The sequence below is a fragment of the Apodemus sylvaticus genome, chromosome 17 (assembly GCF_947179515.1).
Source record: "Apodemus sylvaticus chromosome 17, mApoSyl1.1, whole genome shotgun sequence".
In the NCBI taxonomy this organism is placed as follows: Eukaryota; Metazoa; Chordata; class Mammalia; order Rodentia; family Muridae; genus Apodemus; species Apodemus sylvaticus.
Window position 1 is genome coordinate 68440914 of NC_067488.1, and position 12078 is coordinate 68452991.

At 42.7% G+C, this 12078-nt stretch overlaps 1 protein-coding gene across 1 annotated transcript; it reads left to right on the plus strand.

Moving 5' to 3' along the window:
- Nucleotides 1-7957: 7957 nt before the first annotated feature.
- LOC127667585 (keratin, type II cytoskeletal 6A-like) lies at nt 7958-11848 on the plus strand. The gene is made up of 9 exons (XM_052160707.1): nt 7958-8464; nt 9011-9225; nt 9536-9596; nt 9754-9849; nt 9979-10143; nt 10557-10682; nt 10822-11042; nt 11477-11511; nt 11616-11848. Exons 1-9 carry the CDS (start codon nt 7958-7960, stop codon nt 11846-11848), a joined length of 1659 nt encoding a protein of 552 aa, XP_052016667.1.
- The last annotated feature ends 230 nt before the right edge of the window (nt 11849-12078 follow it).

Sequence of the window (12078 nt, forward strand, 5' to 3'; positions counted from 1 at the left end):
TCCATTATAAATGTAATAAATGAGTACCACAAAAGGGCCACAGGTGTGGTTCAGCTGCATAAATATTAGGTGCACAAGGTAGACAGGTATGGTGGCTCACATGGTATTCTTGCCTTCTGGAAGTAGAGACAGGACTACCTGGGGCAGTGTGCCAAGAGAAACTAGCCCAACTGGTGAGCTCTCATCATGTGTACAATGGCCCTGTTATGTTCAGCAAATATATTTCCCATGCTAATATTCATAAATTTTGGCTACTAAAATCTTCCCTCTCTGTTCTGCCATGATGCCTGAGCCTCATGGGTGTGGAGGAAGTGTGATATAGATGTTCATTTAGAACTCAACATTTCACAGTCCCCTACTTTCTACAAGATGACCAACTGTGGGGATCTGTGTTAATTATTATCTACTATAGAATAAGCTTCTCTAGTTAGGCTTAAGACATAAATTAATCTTAAAGATAAAAGCTTAATGAATAGCTTATGATTATGTCCATATCAGAAGAATAGTATTTTAGGGCCTAAGACTGAGGCAGTCACCTCTTTTGTGCAATTTAAGTATGAGGAAATGGGTTCTATCTTTGGAGTGAGTCTTAGATGCAATCAGAAATGCCTAAGTAACAAATAAAGTCAGACCTGTCAGAACTCCACCTGATTTCTCAACAGAGACTCTAAAAGCCAGAATGGCCTGGGAAGATGTCCTGAAGACTCCAAGAGACCACAGATGTCATACCCAGCAAAACTTTCAAATACCATAGATGGAGAAAGCAAGATCTTCCAGGATAAAACCAAATTTAAACGGTATGTTTCCACTAATCCAGCCCTACAGAGGATACTAGAAGGAAAAGTCTAACATAAGGAGGGTAGCTACATCCATGAAAACACAAGAAATCAATCATTTCACAACAGTAAAACAGAAAGAAGAGAATCATACACATACTACTACTACTACTACTACCACCATCACCACCACCAACAACATGAAAATAACAGGAATTAATAATCATTGGTTATTAATAAATCTCAACATCAGTGGACTTGATTCCCCAATTAAAAGACACAGGATAACAAAGTAGATGTGTAAAGAGGATCCCTTATTCTGCTGGAAACAAGAAACACACCTCAGCAGAAAGGTCTGGAAAAAGGTTTCCCAAGCAAATGGATCCAAGAAGCAAGCTGGAGTATGAAGTGGAAACTTAAGGGTTCTTTGGAAAGTCAGTTGTGTTGGATGGCATTTTGCTTGGGCAAACATATAAAGGAGAGTTTTCCTGAAGTGAACACAAGTGAAAGGATGTTTTGCTAAAGCAGACACATGAAGGAACATGTCACCGAAGCAGACACAAGCAAAATGATGTCCTACTCAATCAAGCACGTGAAAGGACACATGATGAAGGATTCTTTGATAATGACACACACGTATTGATCTGCCTTACATTATGTAGTTGAGCTCCATTTGTCAGGACTCCATGGAGAGAAATGAACCAAAAAAAACCTTCTGGTGGTGTGCTGTATTTTCTTGCTGCTTCCATGGACTTGGGCTGATTGGCAGAGTGATGTCAGCTGAGACAGACTCATGTGCTGAAGCAAGACTTATGGAAGACACATGATGTTTAGAGGGAATATAAATACAACTTGACTGACAGTGACAGAGGCTGGACTAGGCTTGCTTACAGAGCAAGCTATACAATGCTTCTTGGTCTTGCATCTTTGCTGATCTTCACTTCACTTAGAGAGGTACAACTGAGAACTTTTCCTGGTGTCCTGCTGGTCCCTCCTGTTAACTTGTGCCAAGGCTGAGGCCTGGCTGGCTCTGATGCTAAATCAATTGCTCTACTGAACTGAACAGACTCTACTGAACTGGACTGATGGTATATCTGAGAAGTGTTTATAAGTAGATAAAGCTGCCGCTGCTGACCTGAGAACCGAACTCCTGATCTCCTGATAACACAGATGGGAGTTGCTCCAAAAAACCATTTCTAAACAGATCTTCTTCCCCCACAACCGTTCTTTTCCACTATCTCTGGCAAGGAGGGAAGTTAAAGCATTTAAAAAACATCATTAAAAATAGACGTTGAAAAAATTAAAGTTATGGGAGTAGCCATTCTAACATCTAGTAAAATAGACTTTCAACCAAAAGTAATCATAAGAGATGAGGAAGGACACTTTATATTCATCAAAGGAAAAATCCACCAAGATGATTTGTCAATTCTGAACATACCCCCAAAATACAAGGGCAACCACATTTGCAAAGGAAACATGGCTAAAACTTAAACCACACAGCAAACGCCACACATTAATTGTGGAAGAGTTTAATACCCTACCCTAACCAATGGACAGGTTATCAAAACAAAAACTAAACAGAGAAATAATGAAACTAACAGACGTTATGAATCAATGGACCTAAAGATATTTACAGAACATTTCACCTGAACACAAAAGAATATACTTTCTTCTCAGCACCTCATGGAACATTCTACATAATTGATCATATTATTGGGCACAAAACAGGACTAAACAGACACAAGATGATTGAAATAAACCCTTGCATCTTATCAGACCATTGTGGATTAAAGCTGGACTTCAACAACAGCAGAAACAACAAAAATCGCACAATGCAGGGAAAATGAACAACTCTCCACTCTGTGTCCACTGAGTCAAATAAGAAATAAAGGAAGATATTAAAGACTTTCTAGAATTCAGCAAAAAAAGAGGCACAACACATCCAAACTTATGGGACACAATAAAAGCAATGCTGAGGAAATTTTATAGCAGTAAGTGCCTTCATAAGGAAATTGGAGAGATCTCATACTAGCAACTTAACAGCACACATGACAGCTCTAGAACAAAAAGAAGCAAACACACCCAAGAGGAGTAGATAGCAGGAAACAATCAAATTCAGGTTAAAAATCAATTAATTAGCAACAAAGAAAACAATAAAAAGGATCAACAAAACCAAGAGCTGGTTCTTTGAGAAAATCAATAAGTTAGGCAAAGTAACTATAAAGCAGAGAGACAATATCCAGATTAACAAAATCAGAAATGAAAATGGAGACATAACAACAGACACCAGGGAAATCCAAAGAATCACTAGGTCTCACTTCAAAAGCCTTACTTCACGAAATTAGAAAATCTAAATGAAATGACAATTTTCTGGATAGATTCCACTTACCAAAGTTAAATCAAGATAACATAAACAATCTAAATAATCCTATAATCCCTAAGGAAATAGAATTAGTTATTAAAAGTTTCCAAACAAACAAATGAACAAACAACAAAAAAGCCAGGGCCAGATGGTTTCAGCACAGAATTCTACCAGACTTTCAAAGAAGAGCTAATACCAATACTCTTCAAATTATTCCACAAAATAGAAACAGAATGAACATTGCCATACTTATCCTTTGAGGCCACAGTCACCCTGATACCTAAACCACACAATCACTTAACAAAGAGAATTTCAGGGCAATTTTCCTTAGGAACATCTATCTATGCAAAAATACTCAATAAAATAATTGCAAATTAAATCAAAGAACGCATCAAAAACATTATCCACTATGAACAAGTAGGCTTCATCCCAAGGATACAAGGGTGGTTCAATACATAAAAATCTATCAAAGTAATCCTCCATATAAACAAATTTAATTTAAAGATTTAATTATCATCTTATTACATGCTGAGAAAGCTTTTTGACAAAAATCCAATACCCCTTCATAATTTGGGGAGATCAGGGATACAAGAATTTCCACTGAATTCAGGGACGAACACACCTGTCTACTCTCTCTGTATCTCTTCAGTACAGTACTTGAAATTCTAGCGAGAACAATAGGACAACCAATGAAGATCAAGTGGATAGATACAAACTGGAAAGGAAGACATCATAGTACCACTATTCACAGATGATATGATAGTATACGTAAATGACCCCCAAAACTCTACCAGAAAACTCTTACAGCTGGTAAACACTATCAGCAAAGTGCCTGGATATAAAATTAACTAAAACCAAAAAGAATTAGTTGCCCTTCTTTATACAAACAGTAAGCAGGCTGAGAAAAAAAATCAGGAAATCATCACATTTACAACAGCTAGAAATACTACAAAATATCTTGGTATAACTCTAAGAAGCAAGTGAAAGACCTCTGTGATAAGAACTTTCAAGTCTCTGAGGAAAGAAATTAAAGAAGATATTAGTTCTCCCATGCTCATGGATCAGTAGGCTTAACATAGTAAAAATGAACATCTTACCAAAAGCAATGTACAGATTCAATGCACTTCCTATCAAAATCCCAACACAAATCTTTACAAGCCTTGAAAGAATGACTCTCAACTTTATATGAAAATACTAAAGACCCAGGATAGATAAAACAATTCTATACAATAAATGAGCTTCTGGAGGAATCCCCATTCCTGACCTCAAGCTGTACTACAGAGCAATAGTTTAAAAAAAAAAAGTGCAGGGTATTGGTATAGAAACAGAGAGGTTGATCAATGGAAATGAATCAAAGACCCAGAAATGAACACACACACCTTTGGATACTTGCTTTTTGCCAAAAAAAGCCAAAAACATGCAATGGAAAAAAAAAAAGAAAGCATCTACAACAAATGGTGCTGGTCTAACTAGATTTCTGTATATAGAAGAAAGAAAACAGACCCATATTTATCACCTTGATAAACAACTCAAGTTCAAATGGATCAAAGACCTCAACCTACAACCAGATACACTACATCTAATAGAAGTAAAAGTGGGAAATAGCCTTGAACACATTGATAAAGGAGACAACTTCCTGAAAAAAAGAACAAAACACTAATAGCTAAGGCACTAACACCAACAATTAATAAATTAGACCTTGAAAACTAAAAGCCTTCTCTAAAGCAAAGGACACTGGACAATACGGTAGCCTACAGAATGGGAAAAGATATTCACCAGCCTACCTTCAATAGAGGGCTAATATCCAAATATATAAATAACTCAAAAAGTTATACACAAACAAACCAAATGTTTCATTAAAAACATCAGGTGTAGATCTAAACAGAATTCTCAACAGAGGAATTTCTAATGGCAGAGAAGCACTCAAATGTTCAACATCTTTAGTCATCAAGGAAATGCAATTAAAACAACTCTGAGATTCCACCTTACATTCATTAGAATGACTAAGATCAAAAACTCAAGTGAAAGCACATTCTGGTGAAGATGTGGTGCAAGGGAAACACTCTTTCATTGCTGGTAGGAGTGTAAACTTGTACAACAACTCCAGAAATTAATGTGGCTCTTTCTCAGAAAATTGGAAGTAGTACTACCTCAAGAACCAGCTATAATACTCCTGGGAAAAAGTCAAAAGATGCCCCACTATACCACGACGACATTTGCTCAATTATGTTCATAGCAGCTTTATTCATTATAGCCAGAACCTGAAAACAACCTAGGTGTCCCTCAACCGAAGAATGGATAAAGAAAATATGTTCATTTACACAATGCTACTCGGCTGTTAAAAGCAAGGGGGTCATGAAATTTGCAGACAAATGGATGGAACTAAAAATATTCTGAGTGAGATAAACAAGACCCAGAAAGACATACATGGTATGTTCTCACTGATGAGTGGATATTAGTCATAAAGTACAGGATAATCATGCTTTAATCCATAGACCAAAGAAGCTAAGTAACAGGGAGGGTGCAAGGGAGGATGCTTGAATCTTATTCAGAAGGGGAATTTACATAGTCATCGAAGGTGAATGGAGGGGTGGGGAACTGCATGGCAGAGGGGACTGGGAAGGGAAGGGGGAATCAGATAGGGAAGAGTAGGGGACAGAGGGATGGAAATTGGAGGCAAGCAGGAGTGGAGCATCTCTAGGACAAGCTAGAGACCGGGGATGGAGGAGGTTCCAGGGAGTCTATGAGGGTGAGTCCAGCTGAGACTTCTAGCAAGTGGATATGGAGCCTGAAGGGGTGACTTTCTAAAGTCAGGCAGGACTCCCAGTGGAGGGATAAAGATACCAAACCACTCACAAAAGCTTCGACCCCAATTTTGTCCTGCCTACATGAAGTACATGGACAAAGATGGAGTATAGACTGTGGGAATGGCCGATCAATGACTGGCACAACTTGAGACCCATCCTAAAGGCACAAACCAATCACTCCTGTGATAGAAATTTTAAGATGCTGAAGACAGAAAGTGAAGGAGATATCAGAAGATGGAAAGATCTTCCATGCTAGTGATTCGGTAGGATTAACACCGTCAAAACGGTTGCCCTACCAGAAGGAATGTACGGATTCAATGCAAGCATGGTCAAAATTCCAACATGATTCTTCACAGATTTTGAGAGGAAAACTTTCAGTTTCGTATGGAGACTCAAAAAATCCAGGATAGCTGTGAGAATTGCTGGCAGTTCGCCATACTTGAAAGTTTTGAGTCTATGTTAAGTTTCATGATTTAAGAAATGTCAATTTGCTGAAGATGTGATAGATACAGTAACCTCCAAAAGCAGAAAGCAGAAAGCAGAGGAAATTAAGTGGAAAAGCAGCAGTTGAAGCATTTAGGACAGTTAATCTGGATTTCATAACACAGGCGTTATTAGCAGAGGGATGGCTCAGTGGTTAAGAGCACTGCCTGCTCTCCTAGAGATCTTGGGTTCAATTCATACTCCCCACATGATGGCTCAGAGCTCACAACCTTCTGGTAACTTCAACTCTATAGTCTCTGAGTCATTCTCCTAACCTCAGAGGGAACCAGGTGTACACATGTGTTTTACATTATTCATCTAGACAAAAGGGCCATCCATATTTTTTATCATATAAGGAGAAAAAATTATAGGAGAATTAAAAAAATTATATTGAATTATTTAAGATATAGGACTTAAACAGGACAAGAATGAAATGTATTTTCAAATTTGAACAATCAAAAATTTAAAGTCAATAATGCTAACTAGGTTAAAGAAAAATCAATTATTTATGTTGTTACATTTATTTGTCTTTATTTTACGTAAGGAGTATTCTCATGAATGCCAGTACATGTACCACAGCTGTCTTTGTGGTCCTCAGAGGTCAGAAGCAGACATGAGATTCTCTGGAACTAGAATTATGGATGCTTTCAACGTATAACATTCATAAGTCCTGGGACCCACAAGACCTGGGATCTGGGAAATAAACTCAGGTCTCCTGCAAGAGCAACAAGCATCATTCAGCAGTAAGCCAGCTTTATGAACCCTTCGACAATTTTTTTTTAAAGGTAGCTGAATATATATGCGAGTATTTTAAGACATAAGTTCATTCCTATATATCTAAAACCAGCCTAGCTTTAGGTGTATTATTGAATTATATTCTGAAGGAATTACATGTTTTCTGAGATCTGCTTTCAAATACAGTTAGGTTAGTGAGTGTACTGAATGGAAGCGGGATATCAAAAGGCTGCTGCGAGCTACTTGTCTTATAACCATCACCCGGGTATGGGACAAAAGTGTGGCTGACTTTTCCTTCTCTTGGAAATGGTGTTTAAAGGAAAACAGGTTATATTTCATATTCCTAACCACTAAAGGTCAGCTTTGGTCTTTCTGTTGGCACAGTAGGTCTCCGGAATCTCCATGGGGGAGAAGATCAGGCAGGCTGGGAGCAGACCTGTCAGCATGTTCAGCAGGACACGCAAAACCTTTGTAGAGTTGGTGACTAACTCTGAGATACTAAGAGTGAAGAACTGACTTACCGATCAAGTCAAAACTGGAGGCAGGAGCATTTTTCCCTGACTAAAGGAAGTCAAAACTGCAACCTGAATATTTCATAACATTTTCAAGTAATCTAGGTGTGACCTCACTGTCTGTAAAGCCCTGCCCTACCCACTCAGCAAGCTCACCTTTGGGACCCAGCCCAGCCTATCTGTACCAAATATAAGCAGCAGCCCGGAGCTCCACACACTCATCTGTTCAGTGCTGCCCTGCCTCTCTCCACTCCTCATCTGCTGCTCCTCATCTCACGGAACATGTCTACCAAAACCACCATCAAGACTCAAACCAGCCACCGTGGCTACAGTGCCAGCTCAGCCAGAGTGCCTGGGCTCAACCGCTCTGGCTTCAGCAGTGTGTCTGTGTGCCGCTCCCGGGGCAGCGGTGGCTCTGGTGCAGTGTGTGGAGGAGCTGGCTTTGGCAGCAGGAGCCTCTATGGTGTGGGGAGCTCCAAGAGGATCTCCATCGGAGGGGGCAGCTGTGGCATTGGAGGAGGCTATGGCAGCCGATTTGGAGGAGGCTTCAGCTATGGAGGAGGAGCCGGAGGTAGCTTTGGCTTCGGTGGTGGAGCTGGCTTCGGTGGTGGCTATGGGGGAGCCGGCTTCCCAGTGTGCCCACCTGGAGGCATCCAAGAAGTCACCGTCAACCAGAGCCTCCTCACCCCTCTGAACCTGCAAATCGACCCCACCATCCAACGGGTCAGGACTGAGGAGAGGGAGCAGATCAAGACCCTCAACAACAAGTTTGCCTCCTTCATCGACAAGGTGAGACATGGTCCTTCCTAGAGCAGCCTGTGTGTCTGCAGTGAATGCTGAACAAAGTGGAGGGAAGAGGCTTCAGACTTGGCTCTGATATTGCCTTTGTTTCTAGTTAATTCCCCATCCTGGTTTGTGTTTCTCTTTAGTTAGATTGGCATCTAGAAATGAGGGTCAGCGTTCCTCATCTCCAGAGGCTGCCCCATAAGGGTGTCTGATCCCAGTGGACTGAGATGACCTAAAGACTCAGTCCTAAATCCTAAGAGAGGATTGTAGTGAGATGGAAGCATATATCTATATATTGTGCATCTGGGAGCCATGCCAGCCTCAGGAAGATGCAACACACTCCAGCAACACACTGCTGGGCTTCCAGTGCCCTGCATGAGTGCTCTGCCCTCCTTAGAGAGGTGGCGTTGGGAGCATCACTCTGGATTGTTTCTTGCGGACACAGGGCCAGGTTCTAACTACAGTGAAGCCTGAGAGGGCATGCACACTAGTGAAGGAGTCATAGAAGGATAAATTCAAACTTCTCCCCCTCGCGCTCGGCCCCTCCAGGTGCGGTTCCTGGAGCAGCAGAACAAGGTCCTGGACACCAAGTGGGCCCTGCTGCAGGAGCAGGGCACCAAGACCGTGAGGCAGAACCTGGAGCCTTTATTTGAGCAGTACATCAGCAACCTCCGCAGACAGCTGGACAGCATCCTTGGAGAGAGGGGTCGCCTGGACTCAGAGCTGAGGAACATGCAGGATACAGTGGAGGACTACAAGAGCAAGTGAGTTACAAAGAAGGAAGAATCCAGTCTCCTGACTTTATAAAAACGGAAGCTCCAGTCTAGACCAGGGCTCCATGATTTAAGAAAGCTTGGTCACAGAGATGAAAATGACAACCTATTGGCGATGAGCAAAAGCCTGGGATCAAGGAGGGCTATAGGACATTAGGGGACAGAAAAAGATGAATTAGTTAATGAAAAATCACCTTTCTATAAATATAAGATATTCATAGAATATGGGGGCAGACTCACAGGCTGCCAATGATAGCATACTCCCAACTGGCTCCAATGTGCTGTGCCTTTCCTTTCACAGATATGAAGATGAAATCAACAAGCGCACAGCAGCAGAGAATGAATTTGTGACCCTGAAGAAGGTGAGCTGACCAATCACAAGGACAGGCTTCTCAACTGAAAGACAGAAATGGCTTTACCTGTCTGGGCCATTTCAGAGAAATGGTGGTCGTGGAGACAGAGGTGGATTGTCTGAGCAAGGGTTTTAACCTGATTCCCTGTTGTTCATGGTTTCGTCAGGATGTAGATGCTGCCTACATGAACAAGGTTGAACTGCAAGCCAAGGCAGACAGTCTGACAGACGAGATCAACTTCCTGAGAGTTATTTATGAGGCAGTAAGTCCCCCAAATCATCCCTTCTCCCTCTTCTTCCTTCCCACTCCCTTTATATTGTCCTGTCCAAAATGTTGGGACCCTCTAGGATCCTCACAGACAGAGACAACCATGGCTCTTTCTCTTGTGCAGGAACTGTCTCAGATGCAAACTCACATCTCAGATACATCTGTAATCCTCTCCATGGACAACAACCGCAGCCTTGACCTGGACAGCATCATTGCTGAGGTCAAGGCCCAGTATGAGGACATTGCAAAGAGAAGTCGGGCTGAGGCTGAGTCTTGGTACCAGAGTAAAGTGAGTATTGGGGTGGAGGCTGATGAGGATGACTGGGACCCACCCTGAACTCCATGAGTCTCTAATTTCAGTTTTGGAGGCCCATTAAAGAAAAGCTGCGCTGTTCTCACAGCACATGTACTGTATACTTGGATTGTGGAATGATGTTTTATTCTAAGAGAAAAATATTTCAGAGGTTGATACAAACTTGACATAAGTGGGGTCAGTGGGTCTCTCCGCTTGAGCTGTACTGTGAACATTGGCCCTCATGAGACACCAGAGAACATTTTCACTTCCTGAGGGAACTAGGAAGTCTGTGGTCTCCTAAAGCTTCTCTTGAGGAAAACTCAACACATCATGAAAGTGCGTGCCACTTAGTGGGAGATTTGCTTCTCTATGTAAAAACTCACATACGTGTTCTCTCTTCTGTTCAGTATGAGGAGCTGCAGGTCACAGCTGGCAGACATGGGGACGACCTGCGCAACACCAAACAGGAGATCGCTGAGATCAACCGCATGATCCAGAGGCTGAGATCTGAGATCGACCACGTTAAGAAGCAGGTAGGGTGGACTGGGAAACGCTTGGGTTCGTGGCCATTGTTTCCTGTCCTCTACACTCTTGCTCACTGGAAACCAAGTCTGGGGCTCAGCTTCTCCAGAGATGCACAGTCCAAGGCTGTTTTTGTTGCTCTCTGTCCAGTGTGCCAACCTCCAAGCTGCCATTGCTGAGGCTGAGCAGCGTGGGGAGATGGCCCTGAAGGATGCCAGGGGCAAGCTGGAAGGGCTGGAGGATGCCCTGCAGAAGGCCAAACAGGACATGGCCAGGCTGCTGAAGGAGTACCAGGAACTCATGAATGTCAAGCTGGCCTTGGACGTGGAGATCGCCACCTACAGGAAGCTTCTGGAAGGAGAGGAGTGCAGGTGGGTAACTACATCCTCCAACCCGAGGACACCTCCATAGTGCCAGCACTGAGCACAAGATGAGGGAGTACTGACTGTGGCCACAGTGGTCCCTTCAAGAAACTCCTTGCTGTCCTTGAGAGATGGCTTAATGTTTAAGAGCATTTACTGCTCCTCTAGAGTTACTGAGTTCAAATCCCAGCAACCATATTATGGCTTACAACCATCTCTGTTGGGATCCAGTGCACTCTTCTTACGTGTCAGAAAACAGGTACAGTGTTCGCATATACATAGAATAAATAAATATTTAAAAACAAACAAACAAACAAACAAACAAAACGAAAAACCCCATCCCCTTCCCAGGGTATTCTCTCTGAACCTTCACCAGGCAGAGAGTTCCCATTGGGACTGAGGTGATGGCTGGCTAGTTCTCACCTGCTGTTTTCCTCTCCTAGGTTGAGTGGTGAAGGTGTTGGACCAGTCAACATCTGTAAGTCCTCTGCTTGCCAGCCTCCCTCTCTCCTGCCCTTGTGTCTGGGTCATCTGGTTGCAGTGGGTTCATGATTTCTCTGATGTTCTTTTCTTCTTTCACAGCTGTGGTGCAGTCCACCATGTCCAGCGGCTATGGCAGCGCAGGTGGTGCCGGGAGCAGCTTAGCCCTGGGAGGAGGCAGTAGCTACTCCTATGGCAGTAGCCATGGCTTTGGAGGTGGCTTCAGTTCTGGCAGTGGCAGAGTCATTGGAGGTGGCCTCAGCTCCTCAGGTGGCAGCTCCTCCATCAAATACACCACCACCACCTCCTCCAGCAGGAAGAGCTACAGGCAGTGAAGAACCAACCACTAGAGCTTGTTGCAGAGCTCAGACACCCTGGCTGTAGTGCCCTGTGCGCATGGGCCTCTCCTCTCCCTGGAACCCCACTCTGCTGTCTCCTTCGATCTGAGGACGCCGGGTCCTCTTGCTCCTCTTTCTGTCTGCATGGGTCCCCTCTGCTCACCATTTGATTGTCATCCTCTGAGCTCACATCACAATTCTCACACCTTTGGTTCTTCATGTTGCAT